Source organism: Gobius niger (genome assembly GCF_951799975.1).
Source record: "Gobius niger genome assembly, chromosome: 15".
NCBI lineage: Eukaryota > Metazoa > Chordata > Actinopteri > Gobiiformes > Gobiidae > Gobius > Gobius niger.
In genome coordinates, this window is record NC_136866.1 from 18,454,124 (window position 1) to 18,473,522 (window position 19,399).

General features: G+C 43.1%; 2 protein-coding genes across 7 annotated transcripts in view; one reads left to right on the forward strand and one right to left on the reverse strand.

Annotated features, from left to right (window-relative positions):
• LOC306975298 (cytosolic 5'-nucleotidase 1A-like) overlaps positions 1–19,399 on the forward strand; it is a 225,445-nt gene that overhangs the window by 132,979 nt on the left and 73,067 nt on the right. The window lies entirely within an intron of this gene.
• Positions 1–19,399, reverse strand: part of otofa (otoferlin a) — a 142,488-nt gene that overhangs the window by 6,681 nt on the left and 116,408 nt on the right. For 4 of the 6 annotated variants that reach the window (XM_079572624.1, XM_079572623.1, XM_079572622.1 and 1 more), the window contains exons 20-42: positions 18,837–18,927; positions 18,026–18,142; positions 17,799–17,951; positions 15,748–15,940; positions 15,276–15,400; positions 14,022–14,156; positions 12,034–12,195; positions 10,522–10,593; positions 9,995–10,114; positions 9,657–9,818; positions 9,415–9,577; positions 8,166–8,329; positions 6,899–6,928; positions 6,676–6,813; positions 6,166–6,241; positions 4,707–4,825; positions 4,418–4,552; positions 3,843–3,980; positions 3,636–3,763; positions 2,245–2,415; positions 2,002–2,162; positions 1,472–1,614; positions 937–1,025 (exon numbers count right to left, since the gene is read on the reverse strand). In XM_079572624.1, coding sequence (XP_079428750.1) covers positions 937–1,025; positions 1,472–1,614; positions 2,002–2,162; positions 2,245–2,415; positions 3,636–3,763; positions 3,843–3,980; positions 4,418–4,552; positions 4,707–4,825; positions 6,166–6,241; positions 6,676–6,813; positions 6,899–6,928; positions 8,166–8,329; positions 9,415–9,577; positions 9,657–9,818; positions 9,995–10,114; positions 10,522–10,593; positions 12,034–12,195; positions 14,022–14,156; positions 15,276–15,400; positions 15,748–15,940; positions 17,799–17,951; positions 18,026–18,142; positions 18,837–18,927 — 2,985 coding nt within the window. The remainder of the gene's footprint in view (positions 1–936; positions 1,026–1,471; positions 1,615–2,001; positions 2,163–2,244; positions 2,416–3,635; positions 3,764–3,842; positions 3,981–4,417; positions 4,553–4,706; positions 4,826–6,165; positions 6,242–6,675; positions 6,814–6,898; positions 6,929–8,165; positions 8,330–9,414; positions 9,578–9,656; positions 9,819–9,994; positions 10,115–10,521; positions 10,594–12,033; positions 12,196–14,021; positions 14,157–15,275; positions 15,401–15,747; positions 15,941–17,798; positions 17,952–18,025; positions 18,143–18,836; positions 18,928–19,399) is intronic. The other 2 variants (XM_079572625.1, XM_079572626.1) reach the window with 1 other exon arrangement.

Sequence of the window (19,399 nt, forward strand, 5' to 3'; positions counted from 1 at the left end):
CAAGTAACATGTGAGGAAAACTAAAACAATCAGCAATACTGCCATTACAGTGTACAGTGTACTGGACGGGCCCGGAGAATCAACAACCTGCAGCAACACTAGTTCATATTAAATCACATGTTAAAACACATGTTAAATCACATGTTAAAACAGCAGACTTCCTTTAGGAGAGAGTTCTATATCAACATTATGGTGGAGCTCTGCAATCAACATGTTGCAAAAACCTGTTGGTGAAACATAATCATACACAATTACATATTAAAACTGCGGTATTACCATTCTTATACAGTGGTCCCCAACTGTAACCCCAGTATTACCAAGGGATATGTTTTATAACCCCAATCTAATGTTTTACAGTTTCGCAAAACCCCGCCCCAAAGCAGCCATTGTCTAATCATACCTCATAGCCACTTCGCTTCCTGACAGACCTAGCTAACATTGGCTAAGGGGGCGGGGCTTTGGCAAAAGATCAATTACATTACGATTGAGTCACGATTGGACCTCTTATCAATAAGCCCGTTGGTTTGGAATCACTGTCATACAACATTAGCAACAATATGTGGGTAAAAATGTCATGTGAGGGAAAAGAAGAACCAAGGCACTTCCTCGCTCTTGCATTTCATGTAGGGAAATAACAAAATTAAAAAGTCTTTAAACACATTTTGTACTGGGTTTGTTTATATCTATATATGCAGTGAGCAACAAACGGCCTTCTTCAGGAAGGCCTCTCTGAAAAAGGCTGTTTTCAACTTAATTTGCCCCTTGAAATAAAGGCTTTTTAGAGAAAATGTAAATATACAAATGTTGACAATTATTTGCCAAAAAACAGTGACTTTTTAAATGTGTTTGTACAGTTTATTTCCTAATATGACTACGTGTACAGCTATAGATAATGTAATGCCTTCTCCTCCCTGGATTTGTCTGTCTTGGCTGTACCTTTTGGGTTTTCGAGGGGATATGTCCAGAGCGGGACCAGGAGCAGGGGAGTCCATGGGGAACATGTCCACCCACATCTCAATACGGCCCTGGGACAAACAATATGCAGATACAGATACATCAAAGGAAATCACTGGTGACGATTAGACTTGGAAGAAGTATGCAAAATGTGACCCCTGTCAGACCAAATGTACTTCATGTTTTGCTGAAAGTTATTACAATAAACTAAGTGTATATCTCCCCATGTACACACTAATACCCATAAAACAATGGTTACTTATATTTCAGAGCCCCAGAATACAGGCCATAACATATTTCTTATTGTTAAATTGTTAAATATGCACAATTCAGACTTTTAAAACGATTTACATAATGCTCTACACATGAATTCATTTAGGATAATGACTAAAATGGCAAGTTTCCCCCTGAAAATAATGAATTTCATTTTGCTCTCTCTCAATGTATTTATTTTTCCTGGCTTAACAACCATGGTTACACCCTGACACACTATAAATCCTATGAACGCATCCTTTACCTGCTCGATCCCAGGTTTATCGGGGTTCAGCAGGGGTCTGGTCTCCACGTGCTCAGACACCAGCTTACAGCCCACTCTGGGGATCTCCTCCCAGTGGTTCAACACCGTCAGCGCCAAGTGCTCCTCCGTCTGCTTCTTCAGACCTGCAGCCACACACGTCCATGTTCAGCACCTAAACCTCATCATGTGACACGACAATCCTACACTTTAACTGGTCTCACGTCTGCTCTGGTCTCATTTGCAATGATCATGCTCTGTGCTAAAAGTAGGGTCTGAACAGACGGAGGCCCACAGCATTTACTTATATCAGAAAGGAGTGAGAAATATTGGGGTGTTAGTTAGTCATAATTTTAGCCTTTAATCTGTTTTGTAGGTCTTAGCTTTCAAATAAGGTGTTACTCGGGCCTATAGGCTGCAAGCTCCAGTCGAGTGATTTGAGTAAAGCTGAACTGGAGAAAATGTGCTCGGTTCAGGTGGCGCGATAAGAGGTTAATGAGTTATTTATGCAAACTAAAGATGATACTGTGTACCGTTCTCGTCCTCGATGTCAGTGGGCCCTTGGAACACGCGGCCCCCCACCTGGACCATACCCCCTGGTCCGTACACGGGCGGGTCCATCTTCCCCTCCTTACACAGCCTGGCCAGGACCTGACTGGGCTTCATCGGGTCCCGCCAGATGTTGTAGCCATGACTGATGATGATAAAGACAGAGAATTGAACTTTGGAGAGCGATGCCTTCACATTGCAAAGGGCGTGTGGTCTGTGGGCCTTACAGCGAGTAGTGAGAGGAGATGCCGCAGGTGGCTCTGTACTTGCTGTAGAAGCGGTTCTCCAGGTCGATCCGTGTCTCTCCGATCAGGTCGTCAGTGCCCACCAGGTCCCAGTCATACACCGACACCGTCAGCATGGACTCCATGGGAAACGTGGCCTCGATGTCAAACGATCTGAAGGAAACACAGGAGTAACCGGGTAGTAACTTTTATAAGAAGAATTAACAAACACAAGTTAATCATGAACTAATACAAAACAAGGAAGTCATAATAAAGAAAGAACGTAATGATGTACATTCATAAACCTTTATACACATATGGACAAACATGGTATAGGTCATATTTATGCATCTACGTGACGGTGGTTCAAAGCATTTGTTTTTTAGATGCTTGAAATTAGAACCTTGCATTTGGTTCCATATCTGACCAAGTTATTTGGGTCCAAATCTTATGCAGATGAATGAATAGAGGAATTCTTGATTCTTCATGGCAAATCCAGTTTCCAAGAAGTGCATTTTGTTCACTGATCGTCTTAACTTCATAATCTGCTTGATTAAGGGCATCATAATGCTTTAGTGGAACTTCTGAACCTTCCATTTTCATAAAGTTGTGAATCAGGGGCGGAGCTACAGGGAGGACCTGGGTAATTTGGCCACCATGTGCCACCCCACCCAGGATGGCTGGAAATTTAACACCAACTGAACGGTGTCTATTTTAAACTCAGCCATCCAGCAGAGAAAGAACTGTATTAATCAAGGACCGCTTTTTAGCGTTAGGATAGGGCAATATCTTGCCCTGATGATACTTGGGTTACTTTTAATGCGGTAAAAAGATTACCCAAGATTATTTCAAAGATGTGAGGTCGGCAACTGAAGTGTGCTTTCAATCAGAGTGCAGGCTCCATTGAAACAACATGTGAACCTTTAAGCAGCCTGTGCTACCTTTAAAACATCTTTTTCCTCCAACTGTCTTCTTTAATTATCTTTTGAATGCTAAAAACTAGCCTGGTAAAGTTTAAGCTATGGGAATTACATTATTATTATTATATTAATATTTGTCATCTCCATTTGACTTATCCTTCAAATCATCTGGGGTAACCCATCTAGAGTAGTGGGCAGACATGGTGACCTAAACCGTGGTGCCTCGCTGAATGAGTATCCTTTTATGCATGTTTTGGGCTGATGGGGGCACGAGAGAACCCAGACACAGGCATTAAGGTCGCATTAAGTCAAACTCCCACTGATTCGTGTCACATATTAGGACATTCTTTAACATCATCTCTCTCCATCAAACACATTTCCTCTCCAACCGTCTCTTTGTTCCCCTCACACCCAAGAAGTATTCAGCATCCCTTCTCTGGTGTCCTACGTTGATAAATCCCTTTCTCTACTCACTTGCCAAAGACAGGATTAAGCTGTTTGGAGATGTAGTTCTCTTTGTCTTTGACTTCAGACTTGCCCAGTTTTATCGCGACATATGGGTCGGCCTTCCCGTTGATGTCAGCGGGGTGCAGGTCTGTCGCCTTGAGGGGAAGAGACCGCAGTCAGAACAGAATGTCTATGTAGTCCAAAAAATGAATAGGGATTTCTCCTCAGACCCACCCGGACCACGTACACCCGCACCAGCACGTGGATGGGGTCGTTGTGGGGGATGCTCTGGAACATGCCCATATTGGGGTCGTATCCTGCCTCTCTGGTGATCTCCTCTGACAGGGGCAGCTTGTACATGCACAAGGAACCCTGAGGAAAAACAAAACAAAAACAGTTGTTCAATAAAACTTCAATATCTAGAAACTTCAAAAAACTTCACATGTAAGGTTTACCGATTTACTTATCGAAATAACATGAATTCACATGAAGCACCAATGATTTATAGAGAAAGACTCATGTGCCCAGTTGTGGCATGAGGGCTGGTTTCCGTTTTTCTTTATCGAAACCAGTACTTTAAAGGGACTATATGGAGCTTAAAAATGTATTTACCCCCATCAGGCCTATTCACCACAACTGCCTCTAAAATCCTGCACTGTCACTCAAAAAGGTGTTACTTTGGGTCTGAAGTGCTGTCATGCACGAGCTTAATATAGAAGCTGCAGTTACGCCTAAGACCTGCGGTGGCAGTAGTGAGTATACTTTTTAAAATGTACCCCTTGCCCCTGTGAGTGATGTAGTAATTGCACCTTGAAGCGGCCCACAATCCTGTCATCGTCCTGGGCGTGCTCGTCGGCGTCCCCTGCCTTCCCTCTGTATAGATTAAACGTGTGCAGCCAGTCCTCAAAGTCCCCGTACTCCGTCTCCAGCTCTTTGTTGTACACCTGCACACACCAGCCAAAACTAGGGTTACTTTACACACAGTAAATGCTCTCATGTTTAAAACACTTCCATATCAATTTGAAGCTCATGTGCAGAATGGAGCATGTTAAAGTGAACTTCTATTTTATCTGTACATATTCTTGAAAGTGTACGCACCACCAGTTCGTCCACCTTGGGTCTGACGGGTCGTCTCTCTGTCCCGTCGGCAGTGTCTTTGCCTTTCTTCTTGTCTTTGATGAACCTCCTGTCTCTGGCCTTGTCCCTGAGCTTGGGGCCTTTCAGGAGAAGGTCATCGGGTTTGAGGTCTGATTACAGCGAGTGGACATGGGCGGAGTGGAGATGGACAAATGGACACATGAGGGACAGCGTGGACACCATGCAGCTACATGAAAGATGATGGTGCAGTATATTTTGTCATTTCTACTATAGTTTCAAACAGGGAAAACAAAAAAAAAGACTTCAATGAGCTTTAGCTTTACATATGTCACAGGATAGAAAAGGCCGTGAGGATGACTTTTCTCTGCAAAATTTGAACATAAAGTTAAACCATTGCTGCCTAAGGACTGAATCGGTTATTTCCAACTGTCAACCACACAAGATTACAACAACTGCTGCTATTTCCCATTCTCATAAAACTCAAAAACCATCTTTCATGTGAGAAAACTGGATGTCATGGTGGTCGGTGGAATGGCTGTGAATGTGATAATGGCATGTGCTATGAATGCTCTGATGAGGGAACATGGATGAGACGGCACCAAACCAACATCTGAAGTGTCATATAACAAAAATATGGTGCATTTCTGAATTGTTCAACCTTTTATTCTGAATGGCAGTTTACCAATTCATATCAATCTTTCCTGGAATTATAAACTAACTGACTTACATTGTGAAGTTAACTATAGCCAAGGCTGGATTGGCCATCGGAATCACAGGGAGTTCTCCCAGTGGGCCGACAGGCTTTTGGGCCGGTCAGACCTGTTGAGTGAACTCAGCCCACAACGGAAACGGTTTAATCTATTAGCGCTGAGACTTTTATGTGGTTGCAATTGCAGAACTCTTTCGGAAAGTCTATCAGACCACTCCGTTTACATGCTTTCTTGAGTTACGGTTCACAGTATGAGTATCTCGGATATAACATTACTCATGCCCCTCACATCTAATAAGTGAGAAGACTTTATTGTAACATCCTCCAGCACCCACAGAACCGTAGGCCTCTATTTCTATACATTGTTTTTTATACAAATGTCTGTAAAGAAGTGCACGTTGGGAGTTGTCAGGTGACTCGCCCTTCTGCCCCTTGTCGTCAGTGTGCGCAGTTTGAAAAAAGCTTCTGGTTTCCATTGAAAGGATGTTTTTGCCTTTTCGGGACTTCTATTTTCACTCCACACTTCCCAAACTCCATCTACCCCTACCTTACCATTTCATTACCTAAATCTACGGTCTGATCATTTATTTTGTTTTGTGGAGTTTATTTGTGTCGCAGACATTTTGACTAATTGTAAACGATGTGGTGAGTGCTATGAGGCGTTGGCAGCCGCAATATGCAGCTACTGTCTTGTACTCTCCTGTAGTACTGTGTTTCCCGTGTGCCAACTGTCTGTGTGCTGGGTTGTACCTCCAGTCTCTACCAATATCTCCAGGTCCTCTCTCTCCTCTGCCTCGGCCTGGGCTGCCTCCTGTGCTCTCAGTTTCTGCAAAAACAGAATCCAAGAAGATGTTACAGCATATTGCAACAACACAAAGTACAAAACAGTCAACATGTCTGTGAGCTCCAGTCAGCGTCATCTGCCCCTTGGACCACCACTCCCCCGGTGAGAAAAAGGAGACTTTATTCATCTTACAGTGGAGAAATTCACTGGTTACATCAGCTTTTTGAGGGGCAGACGGTAAGAGAAAACAATGTCTCATATAAATATATGTCTGAAGACACTTAGTGGTTTACAAAAAGACACGACGACACTTAAACTTGGGTTGTCTGTGACCACACTGGATAATGATTATTCATATCAATAATAATGAGCCACATCATGTTCAGCTCAACTTGTGATTAGCTCTGAGCTTCAGGGCAAACCATTCTCCTGTCCGATACTGATACCACATTCATCTGGATTAGTAGAGCACAGACCTCCTTAAGCGTCTCTATGGAGGCGAAGTATTTGGACCACCAGTCCAGCACGCTCTCGTCTGTCTCCTCCTCCTCCTCTGCTCCTCCCTTCTTTTTCTTCTTCTTCTTTTTTTGGTTATCTTTGCTCTCCTCTTCATTCTGTTCACATCAAGAAGCAAACATAGGGATTCTCTCTTTGCAAATGCATTGTTCGCAACACACAAGCTCGTTTCTATCGACTTACCATGTCCACTTTTACAACAGCGTCAGACATCTACATTGCACACAGAACACAGGGGGTTAATAGCCACAGTTGAACAAACAGGAGCGGCACAAAAGTAGGAACAAGGAGAGGCATTTCAGACAAGCCATATATAGACCAAAGCAGCCTATATTCCAAAAGGAGCGGGCAAAGCTAGCTTCTACTGGCTAAATGTTAACTTAACTTAACTTAACTTAACCCTGACCTTAAAGCTGCCTTAAGCATGTCTTTTAGAAACGTTTTCATCAGCAGGTGGAGTAGTGAACTCTGCTCCCCTCACCCCCTGTCGCCCACACCCCTCACTCCCCTCCACACTGTTTAGACCACACGCTGCTGTGATTGCATTCAATGAGCTACGGAAATCTCATTAATCTTGTATAATTTTACAGAGCAGTACTTTTTCCCCGCAACCCTTGAACGCCTCAGCCTCTCCTCCGGTGCTGCTTTGCTTTGTGAGAGAAAAAAAGGAGGAAAAAGACCTGGCAGCTCCTGTAGATATTGGATTATTAAACAAATGGACGTTTGTCTCTTTTTTGTCACTTTTCTGTTGCTCTTCTGTGGCTTTTTCTGTTTTCATCACATTTTTTGTTGCTTTTTAGTCACGTTTTTGGTGTGTTTTCGTCGTGTTTTCGTCACATTTTTTATTGTGTTTTCGGTGTGTTTTTGCTGCGTTTTCCTTGCGTTTTGTTTGTTGCTTTATGACAGTTACATTACACAAAAAAACTAAATGTGGCCAAAACGCTACAAAAAAAGCAACGAGAACATGATATGTGCAACAAAATGACGAAAATACAACCATATTGATTAAAACAAAACAAGGAGGACGCTTAGATGAGTTTTGTAGGATGTAAACTCGCTTTATATTTGGGTAAAGTCGAACTAGAGAAAATGTTCTTGGTTATGGTTGTGGGTAAGGAGTTAGATGTTGTTGCTTTTCACATTTCGTTGTTAGCATGAGCAGTCCAAAACACTGGTAAAAATGATATTATTCTAACAAATAATGATTATTTCCCACAACTAGAGTTAGCAGCTTATAATAATGCAGTGTGGAATGGAGGGGTTTTCATAAGACATAAGTTATGAGAACTCTTTGAATCCACAAAATGATCAAAATTGCCCATTTTCACAGCAGCTCCGCCTACTAACCAGGCTTAGGACTGACACAAACATCCTTTTAATATCAGCTGAATCTGCCCGCTCCTCTTTATGACCACATTTTCACCACAAACAGTCCAGTTTAGCGTCTTACAGCGTCCAGCTTGACGACGGTGTCCATCTTGCGGACGGTCTCGTTGTCCATGTTGAGGATGACGTCACCTGCGGGGCGAGAGAAAGTGCGCGAGGAGACGCTGGGTGAGGCGCGAGGCAGCGAGCCGCCGTTAGCGAGCACCATGTAGCCGTTCATTAGTTTAGCTGAAGCGAGGCCAGCGCAGCAGCAGGAGAGCGGAGGTTCAAAGTGTCAGGACAAGGACGGCAGGCAGAGATATGCAAGAGAGGAGAGGAAACAAAGAGCAGAAGATGAAGCAAAGCAAAGACGGTCAGCGGAGGTACAGAGTCAAAACACCACACGCAGACTTCAAAGTTCATTATTACTCAGGATTTTCTAAGCCTTGGTACTTCACTGAAAATAATGTGTGTGCATGGGAAATAACTCTGCATTTCTGTGCAGTTAAGAAAGAAGCAACTCAAGATCAAGCTAAAAACAGTGGCAGTTACTGTACTGTACTGCTCATGTCCATAGCGGAGGTTATTTGAGCGCTGAAATAATCAGAGTAAGTCTGGTGATGGTGGACTTAAAGAACCAACAAGAGGTGACATAAATTAAATATACAGGATTCTTGAAATGTGCACAAGTGAAACTAAAGACAAGTCCTATTTTATTTTAATGAGGATGTTACAGTATCATATTGTAGGAATATACAGTAACATGGTTAAAACTCAATGGAATAATGGAGAATGTCAGCATAAATGTCCAAGTATTGCATTATGTGTTATTGCTATAAACATGGCTAACATTGATGCCCCATAGAACAAATATTCCACTTTTCTTCACAGAGACGAGTTTGAAATAAGAAAATACGGAGTGAAAAGTAACAGTGAAGAAATTGTCTCCAGTAAAGTTTGAACAGTCTCATAAATATAATATGACTGTGGAGGTTTGGAGACATCCAAGTTGTCCAATAGTACATCGATGACTCTAAAGCTGAACTTACCATTGGGACGAGAAGCTGACGTTTCACCATCAACCAGATTACTTCAACAGGGCTTAACAGTTGGTGTGTACACTGTGTGTCACGACATGGAAAACAATAGTGACATTGTAGAATTCCACCGAAAGTGTAGTCCTCGGGGTCTGTTCAAGTTTAAGTGCAGATCTTTAACCCCATTTCAAACCACCAAGGCCCTGATGAAGTCGTCTGGCTGATGGCGAAATGTCTTTAGTCCACTTTAACTGTATTAAGTACTCTCATGGAAACATGTAGCAGAGTGGACATTACCTGCCGTGGCCCAGTGGTTGGAGTTCTTGTCCGGAGCGCTGTAGATGAAGCGCCTGAGGCTGGTGACCGCGTGGGAGCCCACCAGGATGTACCTCCCGAAGGCCCTGCAGTCCACCACGCGGATGTTCAGAGGGGGATGGAGCAGCTCGTTCTCTGGGAGATCCTGCAAAACAATGACTCAAAGCTGCATTCTTCCACTTTTTGAAAACAAGAGAAAGGGCAAATGGCAAATATCCACTTACCACCTCGAACCATTTGACCAGCGTGCCAAAGTTGGGGTTCTTCTTATAGTTCTGAATGAGAGCGGACTGCACTCCTCGCCCCGCACACTCGATGTCCACACGGGGGCGGTCAACCAGGGCTAAATTTATCCTCTTCAAATCCCTCAGGCCCCAGAACAACACCTGCAGAAACAAGAGCATTTGATATCATTCAGTAAAACTCACCAAGACTCATCCTCAAAAATTTCAAGGTGAGATGTTTGGACCGTTTAGCTGTGGGGGTTTCCCCACAGCTAAACGTGATCCTGGACAATATAAATGACTTTTGTTATTGAAAACTGCTTTAGCAACGCTCTTACCTCTATCCGGTAGCGGCTGAGCACAGGTCGTATTCCCATAGGGACAGGGATTATGGGCCCACGCTCAGAGTCAGTGGACGTCTCAATGGGAGGCAGCTCGGCCCGGCCCCCTTGACCAACCTGGGGGGGGGGATGAGATTATCAGATATCAAGCACAAAAGCGAGGGACTTTTTATTAGTAATTTGAACGTGTTAAGGGCAGGCTTTAAAAGACCTTGATGTTGGTTAGCATTTTGAAGTGACTAAAAATGATGACCATAGTGCAGTAGTCCAGTCTAAAAGTTGAGTTGTTCATCAGAAAAACACTAGCGACTCAAATTATCCACATTCTACTTTGTCAACACCTTTAACATCCCTGTCGTAGAATAGGCACTACTTGATGTTCAACATGATTTGCTATGTCTAACCAGATTACACCAACTCCCATTTTTAAAAGCCTGTGACTGACAATCTTTCTTTTGAGGAACAAACAGAACGTTCTCACAAAACAAGCACAGTGGGATGGAAGGAAAGATGAGAGAGAGCACCTTGATTTGAGGAACAGCAAAGTTATGGACAGCGATCAGAGCTCTCCTGACCTCCTCTGAGTCAAAGGGAATCTGCAGCACCACACACAGAACAGGACGGACGTTTGGACAGACGGGAGAGAAAAGGTTCAGTCACAGAAACTCAGAAAATGGAAACAACGCAGAAATAACTGGAAATGTGATATGGAAAGACGACAGCTGAAATGGGAAGAAACTTGATGATAGCGCATGGGGAGTTAAGAAGTGCAAGAGTCAAAATACTACAGTAAAATACAGCACATTATCACCACAACATGTCAGCTTAAAAGAGAAATGCAGAAGTCGTACAACTACAGCCTGTTTACTATTAATACTACTGCTACTCCTACAACTACTGTTACTTACAGTATATTGAAGAAGGATTTGCAAACTAGAATGACAAATCATCACAACGACTACAACTATAAAACTACTATTTTTTTAGTTTTTGAATGACAGCAAAACCTTTTTCAGTTGTCATCTGAACTTTATCTGCAGGCGTGTCACCCCCACTACCTTCAGTCGGAACCAGATGTTTACATACACTTTATAAAAAGACACATTTGCATTTTTTTGGCCATTTTTTCCCCCTCAGTGTCTGACATGAAATCAGAAAGAACTTTTACGTTTTTAGGTCAAATAGAATTTGAACAATTGTTTCTATTTGCTAAATGCAGAAGAATGAGAGATAGATTTTTTTAGAAATGTTGTTGTTACTTTTTACAAAGTCAGAAGTTTACACTAGAATTACAATACCTTTAAACCATTTTGTGAAAGCCCAGATAACAATGTCATGACCTTGGAAGCACAGGATCATCCTTGGGTGTAATTTACAGACACTTGAAGGTTCAGGTTCATTGGTTAAAACAATGATGGAAATGACCAAGGCGGGTTCTGTGTCCCAGAGATGAACGTGCTGCGGTCTGAAATGTGAACCCAAGATCAAATGCAAAAGACCTGGCGAAGATGCTGAACCTGGTCCTGTACCGACATGAGCTGAGAGGGAACTCTGCCAGGAAGGAGCCCTTACTCCAAAAGAATCACAAGGATAAATACTTTTTTATCATATACATATCCTTATCCATAATGACCATCGTCACGTTTGGAGGAAAAGCGTGAGAACACCATCTCAACTGTGAAATACGGGGGTGGAAGCATCATGCTGTGGGGTTGTTTTGCTGTGGGAGGGACTGGTGCACTCCACAAAATAGATATCATATCAAAATATGAATGAAATGTATGTAAAGTTTTGGCTTTAAACCCAGCAGAAAATTCTCTCATTCTTCTGGTAGTTAGCAAATAGAAACATTTTTTTTTAAATTCTATTTGACCTAAAAGGGTAAAAGTTAATTCTGGTTTCATGTCAGACAGTGAGAAAAAATGGGAAATGTGTCTTTTTTTTATGAAATGTATGTAAACATCTGGTTCCCACTGTATTTAATAACTGCAACTCCATCCACTACATCTTTGTGATCCCAACAATGTGGCCGTTACCTGCAGCAGCTCGAAAGCAGCCAGCAGCTCGCCCGCCAAGCAGTTGCCCCGGTAGATCTGGTAGTACTCGAGCTGCGGGGGGAACCTCGGCGGTCCGTAGTGCTCGTCGCACATTTTGATGGTGGGCTTGGCGAAGGTCCGACCTATGAACTCTGCCTTGCCCTGAGCACCGGGAGAAGGGGGACAGGCCAAACCAGTGAGGGGGAGGGAACGAGTCATCATGGGTAAAACTACAAAAGCAGGGGTCTCCAATCTTTTCAAATCACCAGAGAGCTACTCCATTCACTGTCGGTGATACGGAAAGGTACAGCCTCTATATGAGCCTGAATGTACATCTTATTATAACAGTTTCAGTATCAGGCGTCAACATAGTGACATATAGAGCATTAGAGGAGTACCACAACTCCCTGAACTATCCATAAATGCGACTTTTGAGTTATTCTACTAACAATTTAACTCATCAGACTTGAGTAGAGATGAAGAAACCGGAGACCCCTGGTTTTAGAGGGAGTGCATTTTCAGACAGGAACCACTGGGGGTCAGTATTGTTCAACACAGGGTAAAGAAGTGAGTTACTATACTGGAAGGGACACATGCGGTTTTCTATCAGAGTTACGGAGATTGTAATTTCATGCCACATTAGTTATTGCTATCTTATGGAAACAGTGCAGTGCTAAGACTCTATTTACAAGTGCAAAGGGGAGTAGATAGGAGAGTAATCAGGGCAAGTGAGAGATGGAGAGAACACAGATGGTCAATGTCCACATGACAGGGATTTTTCGCAGTTTAACTTGACTGTAGTACTAAAGACACTCAAACATGACAATTAATACAAAGAGCTGTAAAGAGCCTTGACATCTTAGCCTGAACCAAGCGCATTTTCCCCAGTTCGGCTTTACCCAAATCTAAAAGCTTCTCGACTGGAGAGTAACCGTGTGGTGCCTCATTTGAAAGCTAAGATCTACAACAGTGATCAAAACTTTTTTAGTCGCTCCATTTTTGTCACATTTTTTGAAGCGTTTTCATTGCTTTATTTTCTTCGCTTGCATAGCCGTACGTTTGTCGCTTTTTTGTTGCATTTTCGTCATGTTTTGCCCCTGTTCTGTTGCTTTTTTGTCACAGTTTTGTTACGTTTTCATTGTCGTGTTCATTGCTATTTTAGATTTGGGTAATACTAAACTGGAGAAAATGTGCTCGGTTAAGGCGGGGGTTAAGAGAAACTATGAGACAAATATATTTACGCATATATTTTACAAATGCAATGACGAAATCTGATTTGAAACATTCTTTTAGGAGCTTCAACGTTGGTGTTTTACATTTTAAAATAAACATTTGAAATAAAGTATACCATGTCAGGAAAACACACTTTATATGGTGTTGGTCAGGATTTCGAACTGGCGCCCTCTGCAGGTAACAGTGGAAATGACGTGAACTGTAAATTATGAATGGACTAATTGTGACCTACTACTTCCTGAAACTGTAAGGAAATGGCGGTTGGCTGCGGAGGTTCTTAGCTCCTATGGACTCTAAGTCATTATGGAGCACAGGCTTGTCATTCTGACCTTCACGTGTCTGAAAAATGGGCAACATTGTCCAAATTTTAGCATGTCACTATTTTAATTATCACCCTGTTTTAAATACAGGAGCCAAATTGCTAGCATGAATGAGCTTTAGTTAGGCTGCGCTGAACACCCCCAGTCCATTCTTATTTTACAGCCTAGGCATGAGATACAACAGTAAATTGGGGCTTTCATTTTTGGCTAACAACATGCTAACTGATCAGTGGCGCTGTAACAAACACAGGTCTGTTTTTGATTAGGAAGCAATATTATAACATGTTTTTTTGCAGGATATGTCCCTTTTAATTGACAAGATCATCTACAGAAAACTCCGTCACTAAGAAGCAGCTGCTACTGAGACCAGCTCGGTTATCAGTGCCCATTATGAAACAGTAAAGAGTGGATCCATAAGTGAAATGACGTCCATACCACCGTGTCCTGGTCGTAGAACTCAATAACGATGATGGGGGGGTCGTCCCGCAGCTCACTGGCCTCTCCAAACAGCTCCACATCATCGAACACCAGAAGCTGGTCCCACGTGGGGCACAGCGTCTCGTTCAGGATCTAACACATGAACAATGTGTCAAACACACACAAAATATGACCATTATTTCCATGAATGTTATGAAAACGCATCCTCGTCTGTGGGGACAATAGTCTGTCTGGGTCTTGGAGTAGCTTGTTAAGCCTGTGCTTATTGTTATGCATCTGCAAATGTTTAGTGCAAATTGGTTTCCACAATGAAGCATTGTATAAAACTAATGCCAGACATATTGGAAAGAAGGACATTTATATTCAAATGAGAAAGAAGCAATTTATCAGCTGTTTTCATCTGGAAGAAGGGAATGCAGATCACATCATGAGGATACTACATGTTACTATTGCAAACTCGATTGTTCTCCTGTTGACATAGAATATGTACAAGCCATTTATATAAATACACTCTCAGACCACTCCATCCTGTCATTTCACCGGAGTAACAGAACCATCAGCCTCCTCAGCCTTGAACATCCACCACTAGTTAGTTTATATGTCTATCATTCTCTCTCCCTTCAGAAAAACTATTCTCACACCTTATTGTGACACTGCATATGACGGGCAACTATTACACCAGAATGTTTTCCTAAATAACAATTGTATTTAGGATAGGGCTGCAGAAATGATCACTGTAACTGGTGTGATGAATCAAAGCAAACAAGACATTAATATCTCTCATTTTGACCTCACTCGACACTGTATCCAATGCATGTGTGTATCTAGTGCACCGTCCAGGTCACCTCGTATCTGGAGTCGCACTAATGTCACAGCATCAACTGTGTGGATTTAAATCCTTCCTGATGTTTATGAGGTGGACACACGTGTATCCACAGAGCTGGCACACAGGCCGTCGAGGCAGCAGAGGGATGTAAGTGGAGATGTAAGCAGCAGGTAATGATCGTGTGTGCTCCCTAATATGAGTAATATGGGTAAACCTTTCACCACACAACTACAAAAAGCAGCAAATGCTCGACTATATGTTGCTATCAGGGGGGCCAGTTGTTGGAATATGGAAATATCCCTCCTCATATGTCATTTATCCTTTTGACAAACCTCATCCCTGGCATTGTCCTCAACAAACTGAGCAATTGGAATTATCGGCAGGATGACAGACAACTGTGGATTGTGTCTCTAGCCAGGCCTCACCTCAGTGACTTGGCTGTGCGTGGAGAAGAAGACTCTGGCGAAGGGGTCCGAGAGTCCGCTGCTGTCGGCTGCAAACAGACTGCGGGCCTGGTACATGTGCGCCCTGAGCTGGAACACCTGCTTCACTGTGAGACAAACCACACAGTCACCGGGGACAATCCCGCACTTATTTAAAGAGGAGATAAAGGGGATCGATACTCAGACTGCAGTCTCATTCAGAGTGGAGTTTACTTTCATTTACAATCGGAAGAAAATGACTGCACTGTAACACTAAGTTGGTTTGCGCATGTACATTTAAAAATCAATACACATTATAGCCCTTAATGTGCATTGGGTGTTGGTGCTTTTGTTTGGCTTAAGAATTGATTCACAATGTTGAATTCCCACTTTGGCATACAACTTTGACAATTGGATTTATAAAGACTCGTTCAGGATTATTACAATACCATTGGACTGCTCCTTATCCACTCACTGTCATAGACGAGGGTAACAGGAGGCACCGACTGCAGAGCGGGGCTGCTCTTGGTGGCCTTGACCTCCTCAAAGCCGTTGGGTAGCCCGCTCAGGAAGTCCTTCTTCTGCTTGTTCAGGCCCAGCCACAGGTACAGCTCCAGCTTGGCCTGTACGGTCCAACCGGCGTGACCGAAGCCCTTCTTACCGGGTAACTGAGGACACAGGAGGAATTCAGCTTTCACATAAACACCTTCACCAGAGACGTACAATCATATTGGTCTTATCTATTTACATATTTACATATTCACATTATTCACAAAGCACACAGTTATTTCAAATACCAATGGGGCTTCTTTGTAAACACTGACGCAACTGCAATCCATTTGTTTCACAGGACTGTTCTGGTTCCAAATGATTCTCTTGCCTGTTTGCAGTTATCAAATTGAGAAACCGCAGATCTCTTAATCGGATTTGACAACAGCACTTTGGGAATTTCGCACATTAGACAAAAGTCAAACATGACTCGTTTTGGCTTCTCAGTTTCAAACTTCCGGCTCAGCAACACTTTCATCCATGCACTGTCACTGAAGCATCTTGCTCATGCACACCTATTTCTTTATTTGTATTTGACCATTATTTAGCCAGGAAAGTTTTTTGTTTGTATATTATCCCCCCTGTCCTCTGCATTTAACCCATCCTTCAATGCCACTGGGGCAACCCGTAAGGAGTAGTGGTCGAAGGCAGTGCCGCGCCCGGGGACCCATCTCCATGATGTGGAGCCAGGCTGATGGTCAGAATCACCTGGCTGGAGGATTCACCTATTGCCCATGTTTTAGTGGTAGGGGATAAGTACTCGAAGGAAACCTACGCAGATATGGGAAGAAAATGAAAACTCCAGCCAGAAAGGCACGTCATCTGGATATGGGTCCCCGCGCTGCATTGCGGTTGCCCGTTGATCCTTATGGGTTACTCCCATCCCACTGAAGGATGCAGTAATAAGGGATAATAAAGTACAACTTACCTTGCCTGCCTTCTTTTCGTCTATGAGAATACTTCATACAAGAATACTGTCTTACTACATTTTAAAGAGGGACTTCAGCACATCTGAAAACCACTATTACTTCCTTATTACATCTGTATTTGCTTGTACATTCATATTGTTATTACTGGAGCTTGAAGCCAGGGGATTGCGTCAACAACTGTTTCAACCCTTAACCATAGCAGTCAGAGGGTTAGCAGAAGTGGATAGCCACTCCTCTCTCCTCCCGGTTGCCAGCTCCTCTACATCCCCTATTCAGCGGCGTTGAAGGATGGGTCAAATGCAGAGGACAAATTTCATTGCACGGTTGTTGTATAATAATAAATAAAGCACCTTAAAGCACCTTGCTTAAATAAAGCACCCTCGGCTTTAAGTATTTGCACTTCCTCTTGACACCTCTCACTCCCACGGCGGTCAGCCAGTTCATGATTGGGTCACCTGACCTCAACCAGCTACAACCACGTCTGTAAATATTTGTCACCAGTCTAGATGAAGGTTCAGAAGTCATTGCCTGGACTGAAGTGTCATTGCCTGGTGAAGTGTTGGTCCAAAAGGTCCAGTAAGATGTCCAGCTCTCAGGCGGACTAGATAAAGACCACTGGGAGGGGTTGTCTCGTCCACCTGTGAGCTGGAAACCTTACTGTCCCTGACAAAGCCTTTTGGATGAGAGCCAAAACGTTGTATCCTTCAACTACAGAGTACAGACCATGACTCTGAGATGGACAACTCCTGTGGGACTGAGAGCTTACAACCAAGGATTTCTATTGAGACTATAGAGTGCTAGAGATCCATATCCTCCTTATCTTTGTTTTATTTGATTGTTTTATTTGATTGATTGATTTGATTATTTCCTGAAATGAAATCTATTGCTTCAATTTAACCTTTCAATCTATCTTGGGGGGCAGCCATACGTGGCCTCCCCCATGAATGGGAAAAAACTGCTTAAAGTATTTTTGTCATGGGAACATTTTCTTGTCTGTGAACGGGAGTCTCCAATTGTATATGTTTTGCATAATTGTGCGTAAACTCACTTTAAGAAAGACGGCTTTGACTTTTCCGCAGTCCTTGCCGGTCTCCTCGTCCACGATGGAGTAGAGGATGTCTTTGGAGGGGATGCGTGCGTAGGCGATCCGCTTGTTGTTGCTCATCATCCAAACAAACACATCTGGAATGCTGTGCTGCGGCTGCACAAGAGTCAATGTTATAGTTCATGCGAATACAACGCCTGCGCAGGTTAGTCGATTTTTAAAGTCTGAACCTCGTCTGCCAGGAAGCGCAGTCTCTGGAGGAAGTTCTGCGCCAGTTTGAGCTTGTCTTTGAAGGTGTTCTTCTTCACTTGGGTCCGCATCTGCTTGGCCTGCTGCCCCATACTGTCCTGTACGAAGCAGATTACAGACAACTTTTTCAGCATCGATGAACCGATGATAACCGATGTTTGCATGCAATAGATTTCAACTCCTTTTAATTTGAAGTCACTGGAGCAGCTCCCTGGAGGCACTGCACAGTCTGAAGCTCTGTCTACTCACATTACACTCAAGATTTTGACCAAATGACATTATAATGAACTGACTTGGGAGTAAGATGGTTGCTCAGATTTGTGCTGTTAAAAAGCCCATTCTTGTCAATAATAATATATGTACTTGTTTTATTTGAAGTGAAAATAAGAGTAAAAGTGAATTTCTCTTACTATATTTGGTGTAAGGCTTGCCCCATTGCCATTAGTGTTTTTGTTTGAGATATATCCATTTGACATTTCACACTTCAAACAATACAGCGTGGATTGGTGAAAGAACATTACCTCCCATTAAACACATACAAATCAGAAGAGCACAATGCAACAGCAGACAGAGGATGAATTACAAGCAGCTGTAAATGAAAACAAAGCTACAGCATGGGGAATTAAAAACGTTAAGCAGACCACTTTGCATGTATAGCACCGCGGGGGAGTGCATTGAGTTTTCTTTGTCAGCTCCAGGCATTAGTCACAATGAAGCTGCTAAATTGGTGCTTATAGCGCTTGTTTAGCCTGTGTGTCGTCAGTTATTTGGAAAAACAAACTAATGACTTACCATCTCCCTCATGCAGGCTTTGAGACGCTCCCGGTCCAGTTTGGTGCGTCCGGCCTGGTTCAAGTCCTTGTTGGCCAAAGTCACAAACCGACTGAAGAACAAATCGATTAAATTGTGAGATTTTTGAATGATATTTCTATATAGCAATAGTAATAATGAACACCATGGTAGTATTGGCTATTTTGCTGCTTGTCGCATTAGAGCTGGGGAACCAGATCAGACCTATCAGACCCCTGGGGCCCGATCTTGAAGGCAAACGTAGTAGACTAGAGCAAAGGTGCAGACTCTGCACTCTTGCTGGCGGTGTATCTGAGCTGGGCCAGTGGCACTTGAAGGGACAATTGCGGGCAGGGATTGGGCACATTGTGCAAACTCAGTATGAAAATACTGTCAACATAGATGGCAACATAGAACTACTACACTACCACAATATAAGTAGAGTAGTTTGCTGACGATCCCTAAATCTGACCGGCCATTAGCCTATGAGCGTTAGCCGCTTCCCTGTGGGTGTCTAACGGTTTCACAGCCACTGCAGCTCCTGCTCTGAATGTCTGCCGAATATC